We start from the raw sequence: 22,706 nt of genomic DNA on the forward strand, positions 1-22,706 counted from the left end.
TACTTTCTGTACAGTTTGATTCATACACGGGGTCTGAATAGTACATCCGTTTGAATTGTAGAAAAATTATACAGAAGAGTAGAAAAGAAAACAGAAGTGAATACTTTTCTACTTGAATGCACAACACATAGCCCTGAGAAGTAATTGACAATTACCTATAAAACGGAAAATCATTATAAATTGATAATGATCTGTACACTGTTGAACCTATTCTATATACATATATATATATATATATATATATATATATATATATACATATACATCCTTCCATGACAATGGACAAGACAATGCACATATTTTTCTTGTTTATTAGGTTCGCTTCTACGCAATTTATGTTTTACATAGTTAAGAAATTTGGGGGCTGTTTATTTTATTGAAGTAGCAGAAAATTAGAAATGATTCATGCTGTCCAAGGTTTCTTATGTTGTTGTCATTGGTAGCATGAAATTGTCACCCACTATAGCGCTGTGAAGGAAAGCAGGTACATTTCAAGTATTTTGTGATTCCTGCACAGTCATCTTTGCGGAAAACTGTGAATGGAGGCAAACTTTTCCGGCACTGGCATTCATTTGCAGTCGGTGCGATTAAAGGAAGCATGAACTCTGCTCTTTGGTTGCCAGTGGTGGCATGAAACTGCTTTGTAGGCCTGCCAATAGTAATTTTTCCGTACTGAATCGAATAGCGCCAGAACTAAATACGAATCGAGTACTTTTTGAATTATAGACAGCTGTTTTCACCAGTAATGCAGGGTTTTCTAAGCTGCACCAAATTAAAAAAAAATTGCCTGTGGCTAATAGCACAATCCTAACACTTGATCGAAATAACTCGTTGAGGCAGTCATTAGTTCTATGAGAAATCAAAATACTTAATGAACTAATTAACACAATTATGCTAATTAACTTTTAAAGAAATTGACAACATATTTCAATCTACAGATTGTAGCTAGTGTGAATTCTCAGGATTATGCCTGTTTCAAGGTACTAATATTGAAAGTGTTCGAGGAAATGCATTGACGCTCCAGTTACTTTTGTGTTTAAATGCATAAAACGGCATTTTCTTAGAAAAGTAAGAGGAACAACAGTGCATTTTTACAAGTTTGACGGCATATATCCAGAAACCGGTGCCATCCTCGGAATTTGTTCCAAGTCGATATGCATGCATACTCAATAGCTACAATTTGTAGATAGAAATATGTTCCGTCAAGTAATTACTTGAAAAGATAATTATAATTATGCTAATTATTCAAATAAACATTTTGATTTGTCATAGAAGTAATGGCTGCCTCATCAAGTAATTTAGATCAAGAGTTGGAATTGTGCTGTCTGCCACAGGCAATTTCTTAAAATTTGGTGTAGCAAAAAAAAAAAAAAACACCCTATGTAAAATGATATTTCTGCTCTAGTATATTCACAATGTTAGCAAGTTTTGGTCATCACGTCGCACGTTATGAAGTGTTGTTTATTAAAAAGCACAAATGTAGCATTAGGAGCAAATAAGCAGTTTATTTGCGTACACAGGACTCATTGGGGAGTGCGAATGATAGCAGTTTAGCTGGGAAAGTCTGGCTTCTTGAGCGATGTAGCGTGCTCCAAGAATTTTCTTGTGTTTTGAAATTCGTTGCACCAATGCTCCTATGTTATGCACACAGTTCATGATACGAAATATTGGAAAAATATTCGTACTTGCGAATAGTGTCCATCTGATTTGAAGACCGAATCTAATAGGGCAATATGGTCGATTTGTTGTTTAAGAGCTTCAAATATTCGCATGCCCCTACTGTTTTGTAGAACGGTGTTGCTAATTTGAAGGTAGTGTACACTTTGCTGTACGGCTGCCCCCTTTGTGAGAGTGGCAGTGAATCACATAAAAACTGGTTATTAAGGTATTCTTTCAAATCGTGTATATGAGTTTGATGGAAACTGGTCGATAGCTAGCAGAAAGAATGATGGTCAAACTCTTAAGCCGCAGCTTCATAACGTCAGCATGACGTAACGGATTTTGATGTAATTCCTCGTATTTGGGCCGTTTCAGCGCAGAAAAATATTAACAAAAGTCGTCGTCTTCTTTCTGGGGTTTTACATGCCAAAACCAGTTCTGATTATGAGGCACGCCGTGGTATAGGGCTCCCGATTAATTTTGACCACCTGGGGTTCTTAATGTGCACTACAACGCAAGCACACGGGCGTTTTTGCATTTCGCCTCCATCGAAATGCGGCCGCCGCGGTCGGGATTCGATCCCGCGATCTCGTGCTAAGCAGCGCAGTGCCTCAGCTGGAACAAAAGTCGACAAGACCTTGACATATACGTACATATATGTATATATATATATATATATATATATATATATATATATATATATATTGTGAGACGTCGGCCGATGCGATGCCTTTATTTCTGAGCAGCCGCCCGAGTCAGAGACGAAGCACCGCACGAGACAAAAGATGATGATGAGTCGTATGTACAAATGAAGACGACGATATGCACAAATAGCGCTCACAGCAAGATGATGAGTCGTATGTACAGATGACGACGACGATATGCGCAAAATGCGCTCACACTAACTTCCCCCCTTCAGGAAAGCGGTCAGCAAGACCGCAAGCTAGAAAGGGTAGGTACGGCGAATGTAAGGTTTCAGGCGAGAGACGTGAACGATTTCAGTAGAGCGGCGGCGGCGGTCAGTAGCTGAGCTGACAGGAGTGACGCGGTAGTTAACGGCCGAAGTTCTTTGCAAAACGGTGTAGGGGCCGAGATATCTCTGGAGAAACTTTTCACAGAGGCCCGGTGCGCGAACAGGTGTCCACAAAAGAACTTCGTCGCCTGGGCGGAACGAAGCAACGCGACGCGTCGCATCATAACGAATTTTCCTTTTGTCCTGAATGGTAGCGGTGTTGGCGCGAGCAATTTCACGGCAGCGGGCGATGCGAGCAGCAAATTCTTCAGGAAGAGACGCGGATGGAGCCGCAGGTGCTGAAAGGAGTGTAGTGTCCAAGACGAAAGACGGCGCACGACCGTACACAAGGAAGAAGGGACTGTAATTGGTTGTACGTTGGACGGCAGTATTGTACGCAAACGTCACGAAAGGTAGGATGGTGTCCCAGTTGGTGTGATCGGGTCGAACATACATTGACATCATGTCGGACAAAGTTCGATGAAAACGCTCGGTAAGGCCATTTGTTTGCGGATGGTACGCTGATGTGGTCTTATGGGTGGTGTCAGAGGCCTGGAGGACTTCACGAAGAACATGCGAAAGAAACATCTTGCCACGGTCACTCAGGAGGACACGAGGTGCGCCGTGGCGCAAAACGATAGCGTGCACGAAAAAGTCGGCGACTTCGGAGGCAGTACCAGAGCGGAGAGCAGCTGTCTCCGCGTACCGCGTGAGATGATCCACTGCGGTAACGATCCAGCGGTGACCAGCGGGCGTGAGTGGGAGGGGTCCGTACAAGTCTATGCCCACAATTTCGAAGGGGGTGGACGGGCATGGTAGAGGCTGCAGAGGACCGGCTGGAAGGGATGTCGAGCGTTTTCTGTGTTGGCATGACGCGCAGGAGCTAACGTATTTGGCGACAGAGACGGAAAGACCCGGCCAGAAACAACGCGTTTTGATGCGGTCGTAGGTCTTAAGAAAGCCCAAGTGGCCAGCCGTCGCGTCGTCGTGAAATGCTTCTAATACTTGGAGTCGAAGTGAGCGAGGTATGACTGGTACCCACCGGTTACCGGAAGGATGGTAGATTAATCGAAATAACGCTCCACCCTGAAGCTTAAAACGTGAAAGTTGTCGTCTTAAGCGACTGTTGGGGGGTCGTGCCAAGCCAGTAAGTCGGTCGATCAGCGTTCGGCAGTATGGGTCAGTACGCTGGAGTGAGACGAGGTCAGTGGACGGAAGAAAGTCAACTGAGGCAACCGCCTGTCCCGGGCTACTGGACGTGTTCTGAGACGTGTGGCTAGATGGGGACGTGCAGACCGAAGGTGAAGCATGGGCGTTTGGAGACAGCGGGCAGCGTGACAAAGCGTCGGCATCTTGATGTTGTTTGCCGGACCTATACGTGACAGTAAAGTCATATTCCTGCAAGCGCAGTACCCAACGGCCTAGGCGTCCAGACAAGTTTTTCAGGGACGACAACCAACAGAGGGCATGATGGTCGGTCACAATTGTGAAATGGCGGCCGTAGAGATAGGGTCGAAATTTTTGTATTGACCACACGATGGCGAGGCATTCCTGTTCTGTAATTGTGTAGTTGCGCTCAGCAGGAGAAAGCGTACGACTTGCATAAGCCACGACTTGCTCTTCAGATTTCTGATTCCGCTGCAGCAGGACAGCGCCAAGTCCATGCCCACTGGCATCAGTGTGTAGAATAGTAGGGGCGGTTGCATCGAAATGACGGAGCACGGGCCCTGACGTGAGAAGTCGTTTGAGGGTCTGGAAGGCGGCTTCACAGTCGTCCGACCACACAAAGGACGCGCTCGAAGTCAGAAGTTTGTGTAGAGGAGCGGCGATGGTGGCGAAGTCACGGACAAAGCGGCGGAAGTAGGACGCGAGTCCTAGAAAGCTGCGGAGTTCTTTAAGTGTGGTTGGTGGCGGAAATTGCAGCACTGCAGCGATTTTATCGGGATCAGGCTGGATGCCATGCTTACTGACGACGTGGCCCAATACTTTAATGCTTCGGCTTGCAAAGCGGCACTTTTTAGTATTGAGTTGGAGACCAGCCTTTGCTAGACACGTCAGAACTTGGTCTAGACGTTGTAGGTGCTGGGAGAAACTCGACGAAAAGATGACAATGTCGTCCAAGTAACAAAGGCATGTCTTCCACTTTAAGCCACGGAGTACTGTATCTATCATACGTTCAAACGTAGCTGGCGCATTGCACAGTCCAAAAGGCATCACGTTAAATTCGAAAAGGCCATCAGGTGTAGCAAACGCAGTCTTTTCTTTATCTTGCTCATGCATTGGAATCTGCCAATATCCTGAGCGCAAGTCGAGGCTCGAGAAATACTCGGCACCTTGTAAGGTATCCAAAGCATCGTCAATACGAGGCATAGGATAAACATCCTTGCGGGTAATTTTGTTTAGCGCCCTATAATCGATGCAAAAGCGCACAGAACCATCCTTTTTCTTAACAAGCACAACAGGAGAAGACCAAGGGCTTGCTGAAGGCCTTATAATGTTGCGTGTCAGCATGTCGTTCACTTGTTCTTCTATAACTTTTCGCTCCGAAGGTGACACACGGTACGGGCGACGGCGAATGATGCGAGAGCCGTCTGTTTCAATTCGATGAGTAGTTACAGTGGTCTGACCCAGGCCTCGCGAAGAAACGTCAAAACAAGCTGCATGCTTCATTAAAATGGTGAGGAGTGCATCCGTCTGGGCCGGATTGAGATCTCCACTCAAGGTGGCCTTAATAGCACCAGTGTGGCCTTCTGCGGGCGTACAATGCGCGGAAGATGTGGCAGGCGAAACACTGACGACACATACCGGCGCAGCGTCGGTGAGCTTGGCGACGGTAGACCCTTTGGGCAGTAGTAGTGGCTCAGGAGTCGTATTAAAGGCTGTGAGGTTGGCATAGCCACTCGAGAATCGGACCAAGCAAGAAGCGATGGCGAGTCCTCGAGAAATGCAGCGCTGAGAAGGTACAACCAATGCGTCTCCGTCGACAATGTCTGTTGACTCAAGGGTAAGAACACGTTCTTCGTCTGGTTGTATAATAAAATCCGCTGCTGCAATGAGGTTGGGACACGGGGAATCGAAAACAGGATAAGTCTCGGTGTCGCTGATGTGGATGCTTGGGTCGCCGCACGAAATTAGTGCAGAAGCAGCAGACAGGAAGTCCCATCCTAATATCATCTCATGAGCGCACGTCGAAAGCACCGCAAATTGCACATGGTGACGAATACCGTCTATCAGGACGCGAGCTGTGCACTGTCCGGTAGGAAAGATGGGAACGTCATTGGCACCACACAGGACCGGACCAACATACGGCGTTTGCACTTTTCGCAGACGGAAGCACAGTTCACGATGTATAACAGAAATAGCGGCTCCAGTATCTACAAGGGCGTCGACGGAAACACCTTCCACACAAACTGAGAGCAAATTGGCGGGGCGAGCAGGAGGAATTGGGACAGTCCGATACGATGCAGTTTCTCCTCCGAAAACTGCAGCCTCTAGTTTTCCGGACGGGTGTCCACAACGTGGGAAGCAGCACGCAAGGGCGATGAGGAACGGCGGTAAGGTGAAGGAGAGCGACGCCGGGGCGAGCGGGATGCTCGAGCCATGTCCTGGGAAGGTGAAGGAGAGCGACCGGAAGAGGTTGTGTACGGTCCGGGAACGTACGAATCTGGGCCTGGTATCCTTTCTCGCTCAAAGGTGTCATAGCCTCGCCTTTCACCTGGGTGACGCCCGGGAACGTAGGAGTCAAACCTATGTGCGCTGTCTCGCTCAAAGGTAGCATAGCCCCGCCTTTCATCTTGCTGACGCCGACGGCAGAAGCGAGAAATGTGGCCGCGAATACCGCAGTAGAAACAAACAGGGCGCGACGACCGCCACGGAGAGTAGTACGGCTCTGCAGGAGTATTCGCTGCCAGCGAAGCTAGGGGGTCGCGGTAAGCTTCGGCACGTGGAGACGGAACGGTCGAGGGAGGCCGGGAGGCAATTTCGGCATAACTTGGCGGACGAAATGGTGCAGTAGACTTGTCCATTTGGACGTTTGTCATCGACGCCAGTTCGTCCTTGACGATGTCACGCAGTCCAGGAGGAGCGGGGCGAACGGTTGCAAGCGTCGTAGGTCCAGAAAGATGGCCGTGAAGCTCCTCCCTGATGAGAGTGCGTATCAGGGCGCGCAGCTCAGCATCACCGTTGAGATGAGGGTCGGTAGAGGCGCGTGGCAGGCGAATAGACTGGAGCGTGTCTAGACGCTGGCAGGCCGTGATAATATCCCCAACGCAGTTTGGGTTCTGCATGACGAGAGCATTAAAGGCGACCGTGTTGATGCCTTTCAGTATGTGGCGAACGCGATCAGCTTCCGCCATGTCACTCTGTGCGCGGCGGCAGAGAGCGAGGACGTCCTCAATGTAGGACGTATAGGACTCGTCTCGCTCTTGTATGCGCGTTGCCAGCTTCTGTTTCGCGACGGCGGAGCGTCCAGAGGACATGCCGAATATCTGGCGAAATTGCTGGGTGAATGATGACCAGTCCGAAAAGTCACTTTCGTGGTTAAAAAACCATGTCTTCGCAACTTCGGTCAAGTAAAAAGCGACATACCGCAATTTGTGCGTGTCGTCCCAATGATTGGCGTCGCTGGCTCTGTTGTAGTGATCGAGCCAATCGTCGACGTCGTCGCCGCGGAGGCCGGCAAAGACGGGAGGATCTCGGTGTGTGGTGTTCACCGTCCAGGTAGGCCCAGCGGGCTGAGCAGAGGTGGTAGCAGCACTGGTGGACGGGTTGGTTTCTGCCATCACCGTGGTAGGCGAGAGCAAACGACGACCGGATCGGAGCTCCAGGGGAATCGGGAAAGTAAGAGGACGTGGGAATCGAAAGCACTCTCCACCACTTGTGAGACGTCGGCCGATGCGATGCCTTTATTTCTGAGCAGCCGCCCGAGTCAGAGACGAAGCACCGCACGAGACAAAGATGATGATGAGTCGTATGTACAAATGAAGACGACGATATGCACAAATAGCGCTCACGCAAGATGATGAGTCGAATGTACAGATGACGACGACGATATGCGCAAAATGCGCTCACAATATATATATATATATATATATATATATATATATATATATATATACAGCGCTTATATAGCCCTTGTGCACCGCAGCGCCCCTAGCGGTCTCCGTGCAAACCAGAGCTACGGACGACGATGAGGGACGTATAAGGCTCGGCCCTAAGGTGCTTCGCCCCTAAAACCTAAACTAGCTCTGAGCTCACGCTGCAAATTTCCGTCATGTCACGGGATGCTGGTGTGAGAGCTTCGAGGTGGCGTCGTCACCTGTATTGTTCTTTAGTCTTCTCAAATGGTGTTCTAAGTAAAAAAAATTGCCTCAATTTAGCTGCAGCTGGTTAATTGCTACTGTTTTAGTCGCGCATGAAAAAACAATCTGTCTGTCTGATCTGGAAACTGGGTGAGGTCGTGCTTTGAACCAATGTTTTGCAAGAACGTTGCTTTGTAGACATTCCGCAACTATTAAGACGCACTTACTATCGACCAAAAATGTTTACGAACCACGGGATCTCAGAAAACGCTAAATATCCGAGCAGCCTTTCAAAGCATGGAGTTTAAAAGTAGCCATTAAAACCGTTGTTCGCATATACACGTAGAGGTTGGAAATTGGGATTACCAAGCTGGCCTTTTGAGGCTGCGGAGATATTCAGCTTTTGTCAGATCCTTTGGTCCGTGAATTTTTTTGGGGGGCCGATAGTACGTTGTTGTTCGCCCATACCTAAACATTTGTTGTACGAGTTGGCGCTCTGTGAAGTTATTTCCCGCTTTCGTGTGAAAAGCTGGCGCGTTCGTTCAAAGGTTCGAAGTTACCGCCACGCGAATCGATGTTGATGTCGATGCAATATTCACAGTGAGGCATGAGCGAAAATTGGTGTTGCGTGATGCGTTTACCATTTAGGGTAGTTTAGGAAAAAAAAAATAGTACGCAGTGCGTCAATTAAATTGTGCATATTATTACAACAGAGTCATTGTAAAACTCATTTCGAATAATTGACGGTGTCAACTAGAGGGCGCTATACATAACTTTGCTTCGAGTGCTTTGAGGTTGTACGGAAGTGTGACCCGTAGATCTAGCGCCCTTGCATATGTGTGTCATCTCTCCTGAGCATCAAACATGGCAGACGCATTCCCTGTTCGTAGGATATGTTGCGGACTGCTGTGATCGTTTTATTGAAGCAAGTGCCTCGGAAGCGCCTTGACAGTGCCATAAACCGGCACGGATGTGACTTCTGCGAGTAATGACGAGGCCCGCAAGCGTTGACAAACGCATCGTTCATGGCGTCAGGTACGTTCGTGTTGCTCCGTTTTTCCGCGTATCTCGCCCTCTCCGTCCGTCCGTCCGTACGTGTTCGGCTGGCGATCGTCCTGTGTTTATATAATGTTATTTCCCTGGTGAGCGCCGTGTGGACCGGTCAACATAAGCCGGTGCGTCCCGCTGTGCCGTGCCCTTGCTGCTTGATTTTTGTCCGAGAAGGTCTCGCGATCAGCGTGGGGACTTGGCGCCTTCGAGCATTAGTCAACGGGACAGCTCATGCGACAAGTAGGTGTGATGTTCCTAGCGCGCGGATGTGTGCGGAGGGTGTCATCGCACAACCGAGAGGGGCGTTTTTCGAATCGCTGCTTTCGAATTCGTTCATGCGAAACGGGGAGGAGGCCCCGTACGTTCGCGTGTTTGTGTGCCACGCACGAACGGCTGCCGGAGATCGTTTCGAAGAGAACAATGCCGTTAGCTTAGCGACCTGTAGTCAAGAAGACATCTCTGTCCGCCGTTTGGCAACGAAAATTGCTGTCGTCCAACACACGCAGTGCTGCAGGTTGGGCGAGCCTTACGTAACCCGTTTCGACGACAGGTGTCCGACTGAACCGGAAAAGAAACACGAAAAAAAAAAAAAAAAATGTATAGAGAAACACGCGGTGTTCGCTTGCAGCGCTCTGGATCGTAGGACGGGCTGGGACAACTTTTTTGTTGCTGTTCTTGTGGAACTCCCGAAGTTTCGGAAGGGAACACCTGTGACTATTCCGATGCTTTATTACCATTTGTGAACGTTGAACAATGTCAGCCTAACGATATGTTCAGTGCATGTCCAAGGAAAAAAAAGTAAACGAGTTCGTGGATCGAAGAAGACCGGAGTTTCTAACGTCGTACGTACGTGCCGACGAGAAACCGAATACGCATGGTCTGTGTCAGCGTTTCTAGATATAGCTTGTCGAAAGCACACAGAGCGGCCGGCGATAGGGACCAGGCAGTTTGTTCGCGCGGGGGACGCCTGCGTTATCTGAGCTCTCGTTTTATTTAGTTGTTCCGCACTGTGATAAGTCGTGCAAAGGCCATCTCTCTCTGGCGACCTGAGGTCACGGCTTGCGAGAAAAGAGCACTGCTAGATAAAAGGGATCGAGACAGACGAATCCTAACTGACGATAACTTTAGTATAGTTCTCTCTTAACGCCGTTTTATTTCAGACGACTGTCAGAACTTTCACAGAACATCGTCCCGCGATACAGTGACTCGGCGGATGGACCTTTCGCGGAGTTAGAGGTGGAGTCAGTCGACTGTCATCTTCCGGCGTCTCTTTTAATGCGGATGAGATTGAAATTACAGCTGCTGTCCGGATGATTGGACGCGATGCAGCGTCCAATCATCCGGACATCCAACCCCCCCTCCCTCGACATCCTGTTTATCTGTCGATCGGCCTCGTTTGCTGCCTGCGCCGAAAGCGATAGTTCACTTCTCGTTACTATCAGTGGCTATTTAGAAGAGCACAAAATCACCTGTCCCGCGGGATTTCCCGGCGGTTTCCTCGCGCTCAAGTTTTTTTTTGCGTTGTGTTCCTCTGACGGGGGAAAACTTTTCGGCATTCATTTGCGTTCTTTTCCGTGTTTATTGAGTCTTTTAAAACAAACAAATAAATCAGGAAGTTTTGTTCCGAAGAACGTACGTACGTGCTATATATATATCTGATGTGCCCTTGTAGGTAGTACCAACTTCAGATACGTTGGAAGCTTTCCAGTCTTTTGTTTACTCGCATCGCACTTATCGCCATGCTGCTCAGCATTGTGTGGCGCTGCGTGACTCAACTTTTACTACACGCCCCGCTTCCATCACTGTCATTTGAAAGTTGTCACCCCTACCCCCGCCAGCGTGAACGCGAATACTTTTTTTTTTTTCTCAACTCAACTCGGATGATAATGAAGTTGCTTGTTAGTAGTATTTCGCTAAGTCGAGATCTCCTGCAGTGATCCTTGATTTCAGCGTAATACAACTCTCTGCTGAATTGTCACGCGTTCCTTTTTGTGTTAATAATTGGAGCACACTGTACCGACGTTACTACTAGTAGTAGGAGCGAGAAGGATCTAGTAACGTTGCGCTGTACTTCACCTATGACGTTTCTGTAGTTTCCGTCGGTTGCGCTCTTTTCGCGCGTGCATCGCACTCTCTCTGGTCGAAATTAAGGCCCCATCATCAGCTCACGCTTGGTAGTACTACGGAGGGTAATTAGCCGAAATATTCGCCCCCTCCCCCCACCCTTCCCTCTCTCCACACCTGGTTCCGAGAACCGAGTCCGAAGCTAACACACATCGCACGAGCACGCCGGGCTGTTGATCGAGCTTACGCTTCGTTCAAGTGCGCAGTTGTTACACCTCATGTCATTGGCCTGCTGGTCGGGTGGTACACACACAGCTGTCGCACGCCGCCTTTGTTGGCGGAAAGAGCGGTTTCTCCCTCTCTCTTTGGGGACGGACACACGCACTCACACACAATGGACCTATTGCGCAAGCGTCGTACAGTCGTCGTAGCTGCCGTGGATGTTTTATTGCTGTCTGGCGGGAGAGGAGGTGCGCGATAGTGAGGGGGACCGACCGCCAGGGGGTGTGCACCGACGAATCAAACGGTAAACTGCGCGAAGCGGGCACGAGCGCACGGCGTCTATTTTTAAGGCGGGCCTTCTGCAGGAGAAAAAAAAAAAAAAAAAAAAAAAATGCGGATAGCGCACCCAGACGGTTATGACCCCTCGCACTCCCCCATCGCAGTTCGTCGGCACGCCGTAGTCGTATTCTAACGTGGTGTTGGGGAGAAAGGTTCATTGCATTGATGATAAAGTTGTGGGCGAAAGTGATGTGACGTTCACCATCATGATATGTTTTTGGGGCTTGCAGCTGTTTCTTGGCCTTTGGTTTCGCCGGCAGTCTATTGCATATTGAGTGAAAATTGGAATAGCCACGCCTGAACTTGGGGCATTTGTGCATTCATCAAATATCTATTTCATCAGCATATATGCATACATCATGTACGCATATATATGGAATAAACATTCGACATCAGTGTTGGAGATTCAATGAGACAAACAGTATTTGTTGGGCTCCATTGATACATTGTTTGATCCTTTTCTACTGTTTAAGGTTCTCTCTCTCTTTTCATTACTAAAGGTATTGAGTGGCCACTTTCTTATTTTCTCCTTTTGAAACCATGGCTATTGGTGTGGTCTTTGAGGATATCAACACTATTAAACGATTAGCTGACCTGCTGGTTAATAACAGCAAAACAAAAAGTAGCCCTAGCTGTGGAAATGGTGCCAGGGGCAAACTGCGTGTTGTGCTTTCCAACCATTCAAAATCAACCACCCCTCGCCCGTGTTACGTAGACATTCCCGCATATTCTCACTGCCTCGAGCGTGCCGCTGGCTTACCTCTGCGCCCTCCCTCCCCGCTGACACGTGACACCACATTTTCGGATGGCGCTTGCAGTGGGGGAGGGGAGAGGTTATTTTGGGCCACCTGGGCTCGGAGGAGACACATGCTCGACAGACACAGGGGTTCTCACCCCCTTGTTGCTCCTCCGAGGAAGAGGCCGCACCCGCCGACCCGATGGAGGAGTGTTCGGACGGCGTGGTTTTCCTGGCGGGTGCAGCCTTGCTGACCATCTCGCTGTGTTGCCTGTCGTACGTGATCTCGCTGTACGTTCAGGTGGCCAGGGACAGCCACTGGGTCAGCTCCTTCCTAGGTGATGTCTCCTCTTTGCCTGTCGTTTCTTCGCCCTCTTAGACTGTCAGTCACATGTGCTGACAGCCATCTCTTGGCAATTTTAGCTGCCCCTTGATGACCAGATTTCAACTTGGCATGCTTAGCCTTGTAATTGCTTGTGAGCTCTTCCTTAGAATAACATCTTTCTCCATGCATACTTTTGCAGTGAAGCGGTATTTTTTCACTTAGCTGCCGTCTGATGATGGGTTGACACTTTGGTGGCATGGTTAGCCCTGTAGCCCTGTAAATGCTTGGGAGCTCTAATGACTTTTTGCATGTATACTTTCGCAGTAAAACAGTTCTTTCGCAGTCTTGCCACTGTGTGTTCAGTTCACTGCATCTTATTGTGCTAGCGGACTGTCGTGTCGATGCTCAATCAGCTGCTTTTCTGACAGACCTCTCTGGAGTTTAATGTGTTTAGCCTCACCAGTGGTACCTCCACTGTTGCTTTGTTATGGTGGCATGCTTGACTGGTGTTCAAAAAGCATGTGCTTGTCAGTGCATCCTTAAGGAATACCTAATTTCACGTAACTTTTTTTTTTTGTAATATCCTCATTGCATTGAAAATAAAGCTGTTTGATTTCTTGAATACTTGCAGGTAGTAAACTATTAAAAAAAAGGACTCCTAAAGAAGATGGATTGGTATCTTAGGCATGTGGGGTACTTGCAGTGATTGACAGCGGGTGAATGAGGGAAGCTTCAGCATGGAGCCAAGGTTTTGATTAGGGGACTTCACTTCGTTAGAGCGCATTTTCTTATGGAGCTTGCGAATAATGTGCGAACGCTTGACTAGTGAGCTCTCGCTGTGGTCTTTGTTACTTTTCCAGTTTTAAATTAGACTATTTATGAATCTGTTACAACTCTTCAAGTGAGCATTGAGTCTCTGTTTTGCTTTCTTATGAACCTGTGGGCTCGTTAAATTTGTTACATGTTCAGCTTGAGACATTGGCTAGCTGCCTCACTCCTAAATAATGCATCTAAGACTTTTGTGTTGATTAGTCATAGTTGTATTAGTCTGCTGTTTGTGACCCACTGGTCAGGGCCACCGCCAGCTCCTCTATTGGCTTATCGTTCCCCATGTTTACACTTCAGCGGCCTCTCTTAACTGCATGCACAGTATGGTTCACTTTTCAGGGGAAGACCCTGTTAGTCTGTGGCTACTGATTATAGCTGAAATATAGCATGATGACACATCAGTGGCGCACCGACGGGGGGGTGGGGGGTAGGGTGTTGTAACCCCCCCCCTGAGGCCGAGTTAACCCCCCCCCCACGCGTCCAGTCCCACCAGTCCAACGTGTACCTTCAGTGCTCTGTTCACATTGTCATTACAATTCAGGAGGTGGCTCGAGGTCGAATTTTCCTGATTAACAAAAACACTCTATCACTGTCTTGTATTTACTCATTCACTCTTAAATTTGAGTAAAGCGCTGAAGAAATAAACATTGTCATCATCCTTGGTGTCATTATTATAATTATTAGGCATTTTATTTGTTGTTGGATTCCTCTTGCTAAAGCAAGGCAAATTGCATATTATGCAAAGTGCTTGCATCCCCCCCCCCCCCCACACACACAAAAATTTCACCCCCGACTGGCAGAGATCCTGGGTGCGCTACTGTGACACATTGAGCATTTTTGAATTCATAGGTGTTAGCCTAATGCATTTTCTCAGCGATTTTTGTCTTTTGCAGTGTTAAGGTTATTGGCTTTGTTACCGGCTAGGTGTTCCCTTTAAGAGTGGACCGTACTGATCATAAGTTGATAGATTTCGTGTCTCAGTGCGTGTCTCATGATGACTGAGAGTCCGTATGCAAGATCTTTCAGCGATGGCTGTCTCTAGTTAGTATAAAAAAACAGGAGGCTTGAGACAGAATGGTAATTTATGCTGGCTGATATTTATAGCAGTAGTGGACATCAATTCATTGTGTGATAGTCACCAAGTCGCAGTTAACTCAATTTCGCTAACAAACTTTAGTGGTTCATATTAATACTAGTTCTAAGTGGGCAAGACAGAGTACAGGATATCCGGGGTGTATCTGATTTTACTGTGAAAAGATGACAAGCCTAGCAAGGCTCGAAACCGTGGGGAAAAAAATCTGAAATAGAAAATGTCGCTCGTCACCAGTCATTGTGCTGGCATGCCATGCATCCTCTGACTCAAGTAATCAGTTTCCTGTTTTGTTTTTCCCTTGTGACTGTTTGCCTCGATATTGAGTCTTGCCACATGTGTAATTCTCTCTCAGTGTCTACCACCCCCCCCTGTGTACTTTCTGTATTGAGTCCCGTCCATTTACCGTCATTAACATGTTACACTTTGTAGGAGCCAATGTAACAACACCAATTTTGACATATTTCTCTCCAAAATAAGCGACAAAATACATTGGTGTTTCGCGTAATTTTGACCTGTTGCTTATTAAGGACGGTTTTGTGGAGGAAAATGTGTGCACGCGTGATTTAAAAGTCGGAATGCCACAACCACCTGCATGAAAACATGCAAGCAAAAAAAAAAAAAAAAACCCAACAACATGGGACCACTTGTATCTTTGGGAACTTTCCTGATTAGATAACCTTGTTGAAGTGGACAGTTATTGCGTCAAGTTATGTTCATCTATTTATATCGGAGCGGTTTTCTCGTGGATGTCAACACATTTGGTACCTTGCTTCCCATAGAATTTTTAATTAATGCGTAGATCTCGTTATATTGCTGCACCCGCCACATTGACTTAGCAGCTATAACGTTCTGCTGTCGAGCAGGAGGCCACTGGTTCGACTCTCGACTGTAGCAGCTGCATTGCCATGGGACAATGTGAGAAGACGTCCATGTATGCTTATGTTTAGGTGCACGTTAAAAACTCCCAGGCAGTAAAAATTCATCTGGAGCCCTCCACTTGTGTTCCCATATCCCTTGCATTACTTTGGGAAGTTAGGTGCAATCAATGAATGAATTAATCAAACAACAAACTCTTGTGATTGACTCATTTGGATGTGTGGTTTGCAAACTGTCTTGAAGATGTATTGTTGTTTGTTTCATAGATTGCATGAGCAGGATTGTTTGGAGGGTTGATTATAAAGAAAAAGAAACGTGGCTGCTTTTTTTTATTATTATTATTTTGTTGCGTCACGGCAGTTTTAGTCTGGTTAGCTTTTTTTTTTTTTAATGTAGATTGATCCAACATCAGTGCTTTCAAGATGGCCAATGCTTTTGTAACGTAGCATTTTTTTTCAGCGTAACCTGCCCACTCCTCTCTATAATGCTCCTGCCTTGAGAGAAAATAAATAAATAAAAGCTGGCATGCATTGGCATTCCCAGTGCTTTCCTTTTGCATATCTTTGTCGTGTGCAGCTGTCATCTTACAGATCTTCATGCTACTGCTTTATAGTAGTGCCCAAAATTGTCTCTTAGTCAAAAGTGTCAATACATTGTACTACCCAGTATCATTTTGTTAATTCTTTGTCTGCTGTGATACAAACTGTGAACAGACACAGTATATTACCACTGATTCCTTGGTTACAGAAGTTGCTAGTTAGACACCAACACATAAAGTTGCTGCTCACACTCAATTGTGACACACTTGCTAGTTTAATGATGATCACATTAGATAGACATTATTATACTCATGCAAAATGTTGGACCAGAATGTTAATGTTTATTTAGTCTGGTTCCTGGTTTGCTTAGCATTTGTCACTGTGCAGGGCTTTTATTGTTCTCGCTTACTTGTAGCTACTGTTATAAAAAGGTGATGAAGAGGGTGTTCTGGGTGATTAACACGGCTTAATCGGTAGGTTTTGTGCATGCAGGTCGCATTGAACCAAGTTCATATTTGATGCTTTTATGATTACAGTGGCACGATAACTGTCTTTTTGTGAAACATTTTGTCTTATAAATGCACACAGATATAATGTAATCAAGGGTGAGATGAACTACCATCTGTTTATTTAAAATCATGTCGAGCAGAAAGTTGAATTACTGACCAAGCCTGAAGGAACAGCCCCATCAGGGGCTCCGTAAGTATCTTCCGAGTGTGGGGGCAAGAGCCAGGCTTGTTTTGCCTGTGTAAACTTTTTCTTCTTTTTTTCTGTTACTGTAAAGCCAAGGTATTACTATAGTAGAGGGGGAGTCAGCCCATACGGCTGGGCGGGCCATGCTCCCTTACAGGTTTCGGAGCTCCTGATACTAATGTTTTAAGTACGCTATGGAACCCTTGTCCCAACACTTTTTCCATGGGGAATAGAAATGTCAGAATGTGAACAAGGCGTCCCTCGTCCACCATGGGAGCATTTGGAAGTTCTCTATGGAACCCTTGCTCGCACAACGGCTCCATAGGGATGCAAGAGTTCTGTAGGGAATGCGAAACATCAGAACGTTCATTTGGGGAACAAAGGTTTCACAGGGAGAGCAAGGATTCCACCAGGAACTTGAAACAAACATTCATTTTTGACTTGGTTGGCGGCTCAATCTACTACTCGACATATATGTATAATGCTGTATGAGTAGTCATCTTAAGTATTACTCCCTCCTCAAAGGAAATGCGCAATAATAAATTCTGCAGGTACGTAAATAGCTTTCAAATAGAGGAAAAAGTATGCTAAATGTAATGATAATATAATGGTTATGTTGAATAATCTAGTAATCTAACCTAACGTGCAAGGTAGGCTGTTAGCTTAAGTTTCTTGCTCTCATGGTCTTTAAGTAAGCTGCATCTGAGTGGTTTACAATGTTAATGACAAGTTGCTTTAGATCCTCTGTCTCCTGATAAGTCGTAGATGAGTCGTAGATGGGGGCAAGTGGACAGTAAGCGACCTTCTGACTAGTAATGCAGCAAGATAGCTAATGCCTGTCTGTGATGATAAAGTTCTCACAGGACTGAAAACAGAACTTGCGCCAACAGGCAGGACCAAAGAAGTTAATGGTTTGATTTTATATTAAGACATTTTAGATTGATGCGCTGTTAAATGCTGGACTAATGAAGTTTACGTGAATTAAGGATTAGTGTGTTAAATCCAGAATTTCATTGATGAATGAACCCTACAAGAAATCAAGGAAATAGCATATTTGTGACTGAGCGAAGTAGCACAGGATTTAGGAGCAGCGTGCACATCACTATCATCGTGCGCAAGATTATTTTATGCATTATCAGCTCCCTCATGCCTGCCATCAGATAGGCTTGTGAGGCCAGTGACATTCAACTGCTGGCTTGGTGTCGTCATGAAAGGCTTGGTGGTGACTGAATGTAGTTGACACTCGCCAACTGCTTGGTGCTGCTAGCTACTATGTTTAACAGTGTCCACTTGTCAGCAGCAACAAGTTCTCTTGATCTCTGTAGTTTTCACTAACAGGTTCCAATGACCTCTAGTTACACTAGCAGCCAGTTCTTGTAATGTCCCCCTTTTTAGAGCGAAGCTGTATATGGCTAGGCTTCCAGGATGTTCTTCGTATCCGTTGACAGAAAACTATCATCATCAATGGCTCATCCCCCCCCGTAAACACTCATACCCTCGTAAGCAAGCAAAAAATGCAATGGCTCATAGCACCGTTAGGCGGAGACTACAAGCACTCAGCAAAGTGACGTGAACAGTGCATACATTCTTTGGAATCGCGCATTCAAAATACAGAACATCATGTTGAAAACCATCATCATCAATGGCTCATACCCCCGTAAGCAACGGCTCATAACCTTTATAGGTTACCTGCTTAAGGCCTGGTACCCAGGCTAGCAGTATGGAATAAATAAATAAATACCCCCGTAAGCAAGCAAAAAATGCAATGGCTCATACCCCCATAAGGCCGAGGCTACAAGCACTCAACAAAGTGACGCGAACAGTGCATACATTCTTTGGAATCACGCATACAACATACAGAACAGCATGTCGAAAACTATCATCATCAATGGCTCATACCCCCATAAGCAATGGCTCATACCCCCATTTGCAAGCAAAAAAGGCAATGGCTCATACTCCCAAGGCCGAGGCTACAAGCACTCAGCAAAGTGAACAGTGCATACATTCTTTGGAATCACACATACATCATACATAACAGCGTACGTTTCAATAAAGAGCAAGCTCAAAACAAGCATCTGAACCATGTAATTGATGATAAGGTTCTTGTGATAGCAATGCGAAGCACGTAGCGCACCCTGCATATGTTTCCCGGTAAAGATTAGTGTTGCGCAAGCTGCCGCGGCGACACCTGCTTTCAACGTGTGGTGGGACGTCCCTTGCCTTTCGTATATGAAATAACCAGCCTAGCAACTGATTTCAATGTTGCAGCACTGCTATGGGCAGCGGGGTGCTGTCAATATTACCATTACTCCCATTCCTACCATTGGTCTAAAATAGCACTACTACCATTAATCTAAAGCCATAAAGCATTTGCATACCCCCCCTCAGCACTTGTAGTGGTGGTTTTCAACAGCTTCACTGGACATTCACTTTTGCAGGGCCGGGATGGCGAGCTTATTTTTTCTGAGGGCCTCTATCACATCTACACTTCTGTTAGCGTGATGTTTGTAATGCTAACGCTTATTTATAATACCCTCATGGCATACAAGGTGTTAGAGAAGGGACATGCTCTAATCAAATACATACAAGCAATAAATGTCAAAAGAGCACAAAACAACATAACAAGCAAATAAACAGCATTGTCACTAAATAATTGCACAGCAACTGGCAAATAAGGCATTATAATGCAAAGAAAGAAACAGTAGGAAGCTGAACAGCTGTGCATAAATAAAATGGTACTGTTACTCGTGTTATGTTGGTAAAGGGACCTGCAAAAACAATCAAGTTTCTGTTGTGCCGATTAATGGAGAAGGAAGGTGGTTCCTATCATAACATATTTTAAGGAAGAAGGACTTGCAATACGGGACGGTGTCTGGATGCAGACCATACAGGGAGCATGTTGTCTAGACGCGGTAAAGTGAAAATAGCAGGTTTGATGCATTATGCCGCTGAATGTGTTTGCATATATGCTGGTGATGAATTTGGAAGCATATGAAGCGTTGCACATTGGCAGTGACTGGTTTATATTTATTTTGTCAGCTTGTCACTTCTCTGTTGTGCTTGTTTTCAATAAATATCTCCAATCTCGTCTAGTTGATATCGCAGTGTTTCACTTCTGCATTGTTAACAAGGCCGATTTCAGCACTGCCAAGCTGTCATCTTGTGCCCCTGTACCTCCAATCAATAACTCCTACCAATGGCATTGTCCTTTAGAATACTGAACATGCTGAAGGGTTATCTGATCTAATCAATAGTAATCTAATCATAAACCTAAGCTTCCTGCCCATGGCTTTCCCACGGGAATCATCAAAGGCAGCCTGACGGATAGTGCGGAGCCAGTGTGCGCCGATGCTTGCTCTCGTTTTTTGCAATGTAGCACACCTGGCAAGAGGAGTTCAGCAATGCATGGTGAATGTAAGGGGACAGGTGTCATTGCAGGGTGGCAAGGCGTGACGTGTGGTTGTGTGCATCTCTTTAAGCAGGCAAGCCCAAGCCTCCCGTGCCTCCGAAGCCCACAGCGCTGCTCTCGGAGGGAGGCACCCGCCGCCCCATCATCACCGTGTCGCCGTTAACCGAGACGACCGAGCAGAACCATGCCAATGGTGCCACGAAAGAAGGTGACAGTTTGGAAGACCCCTGCAAAAAGGAGACGGCTCACGAGTAAGTTCGGTTTTGCAGTTGCTGATGTGGCCAACAGGCTCAGTTTTTTTCCTTCCTTTCTTAATTTTTCCTTCCTTTCTTCAATTTCGCACTTTGGTAGCAAACATTGCTTTGAGTATCCTTCTGTAACCTGTCGTATAAGTTGGTACCTTTAATCGATCATTTGTGACTCACTTTTGCATGCAAGGCATTTGTGTACTGCGCGCCATATAGTTTCCTACTACAATTACTAGAGAAATCCCTTGAAGCTGCGATCTTTCAGCTACCACAGCAATGGCGGGTTGTGCACGGATGTGTCTAGTCGTCGTACTTGCGCCTTCAGACGTTCTTGTAGCATTATTTGTTGTCGTTGTAAATTTCAAAGAAATTATATTTTCTATATGCGAAGGCAATAAGACTGTCCATTCCTGGGCAGCGCACATAAAAATGAAACACGAGAAAGAATGCAGGACAAGCGCTGGGTGAGTGAGTGAGTGAGTGAACTTTATTTGGTCCACGATAGACGCGAGTAAACTCGACGTCACCTGGCTAGGCCCACTCGATCAGACAAGCGCTGGGTCACACAGAAATAGAGCCCGAAGAACACTTTAACTACACTGCTCACCGTGCGCACGTTCATAATCGTTGCAAATTGTTGCTGTTGTTATGCAATATTTCATTGAATGTGATCATTTTGTAAAGAGCCGTGAAGTCCTTTTGAAGCCAGAAGGACGAAGGATAGGCAAATGCACGCAGTATACCCATCATCCGCATGCTCGCTCAACTGCCTATGCTTGCTGCACCAGCAGCAGATTTCTCTTGATAAATTTTGCAGGAAACTCTACGCTGTGCGCAACCACGCAATTTCATTGCAGTCAATGATACAGCAAGGTGCTTAGCTATGGGGACCAGACAGACAATGTTGGTTTGGAATGTTCATGTCTTGAAAGTCACCTTCTCCTTTCAATCGTTTTCACATTTCGTGAGGGAGTCATCAGTACTTCATTAGGTAATAAATTTGTTGATTTCTTCGTGAGCATTGACACCAGAAATGTGAGCAGTGTAGTTATAGGTGTCAGGAGCCTCCTAAGATGATACAAGGCACCTTTTGTGTCACGGCTGTTCAAGTTGTTGCATTGGGCAGTGCGGCAGGCTCAAAGTAATTAGTCCTAGAAACCTTTTTGTTGGTAATGCAGCGATACCGAGCTCTATTTTCCGTTCTGTAGGCTCAGGCAGATATCAGTGTAGACTTCTTTTTGATAGTCATTGTTGAGGAAAGCAGACATTGCAAGAGTTTTAGATAACAATGATGGCGTGAGACCATTTATTGGCCGCAGCATCTCGTGATTTACTGATTAGATTTTTTTTTTTTTGCGAGACATACTGCAGTAAGTTGTTCAAAAGGTATTTTATGCATTGCGTAACTCTTATTGGAGTCTGGGGAAAAAAAGTTTGTGGACTGCAGGTGGCAGTGAAAACATTTCATTTTGTTGCACTCAAGGTGCAGTCAGGAGCCAACTGGTGCACTGCGATGATCAAACCTAAAGCTCAAAGTTGCACTCCTCACTGCCGCACTGTAGATGTACACCAGAAAAAAAAAAAAAATTACTTTCTCGCTCTGCAAATGGTCTCCAAATATTTGTCCCAGACTGTACCTTCACTGCACCATGAACTGCACCATCAGCCTGCCTCAGCATGCCTGATTTACAAATTTCAACCCAATCTGCACCTATAATGGAAACTGGATTTGATAGCAAAACAATGTCATAGAGGAAACAAATTTCATAAGCTGGATCAGCGTCTCGAAGCCCCTTCCTGTGCTCAACCACTACTGCAATATTACCAGACTGTTGCGCACTACCGCAGTGTGTGTCTTTGCGTGTCTGTGTTCCACTCGGTCAGTGTGTCTGTCGGGCTCGAAAAGAGAGGGAGCCACTTGTTCGCTCAAAACTGTGGCGCCGTTATATTTGCAGCGAGCGCGTCGCCAGCTTTCCTGGCATCGTGCCACCTTGAGGCTTGTCTGGCCCCCCCAGTGGCTTCGATGGGCGCGGGCCGGGTTTTCAGGCCTCCGGCGGTTCTATTTTGGAGCGCGCGCACCACCTCCCAGCATTCGGAAATAGGGAGAAGTTGAAAGTCGTTTCGCTCGCGTTTGTTCTAGCTACGGGGGCCGGCCGTGTACAAACCTGCATGGTGAGTTAGCCGCTGTCCAGAGGCACAAACATCGCACGTGTGTGTTTACCTTCCTTCTAGCCCCGTTTTCCTTTGCATGCCAGTGGCCCCGCTAGGTTTTGCAGACTCGGTTGTTTTTTTCGGGCACGGAAGCCAGGCTTG

General features: G+C 46.5%; 1 protein-coding gene across 6 annotated transcripts in view; it reads left to right on the forward strand.

Moving 5' to 3' along the window:
- Positions 1–8,807: 8,807 nt before the first annotated feature.
- LOC119466240 (FYVE, RhoGEF and PH domain-containing protein 1-like) overlaps positions 8,808–22,706 on the forward strand; it is a 53,089-nt gene continuing 39,190 nt past the window's right edge. Inside the window, exons 1-2 of one of the 6 annotated variants that reach the window (XM_049656949.1) lie at positions 8,808–9,006; positions 20,216–20,396. In XM_049656949.1, coding sequence (XP_049512906.1) covers positions 8,997–9,006; positions 20,216–20,396 — 191 coding nt within the window. In that variant the 5' untranslated portion in view covers positions 8,808–8,996. Of the gene's footprint in view, positions 9,007–12,497; positions 12,721–20,122; positions 20,151–20,215; positions 20,397–22,340; positions 22,566–22,706 lie in introns of those variants that run through there. The other 5 variants (XM_037726720.2, XM_049656946.1, XM_049656947.1 and 2 more) reach the window with 5 other exon arrangements.

This window comes from Dermacentor silvarum, chromosome 10, assembly GCF_013339745.2.
Source record: "Dermacentor silvarum isolate Dsil-2018 chromosome 10, BIME_Dsil_1.4, whole genome shotgun sequence".
Lineage (NCBI taxonomy): Eukaryota > Metazoa > Arthropoda > Arachnida > Ixodida > Ixodidae > Dermacentor > Dermacentor silvarum.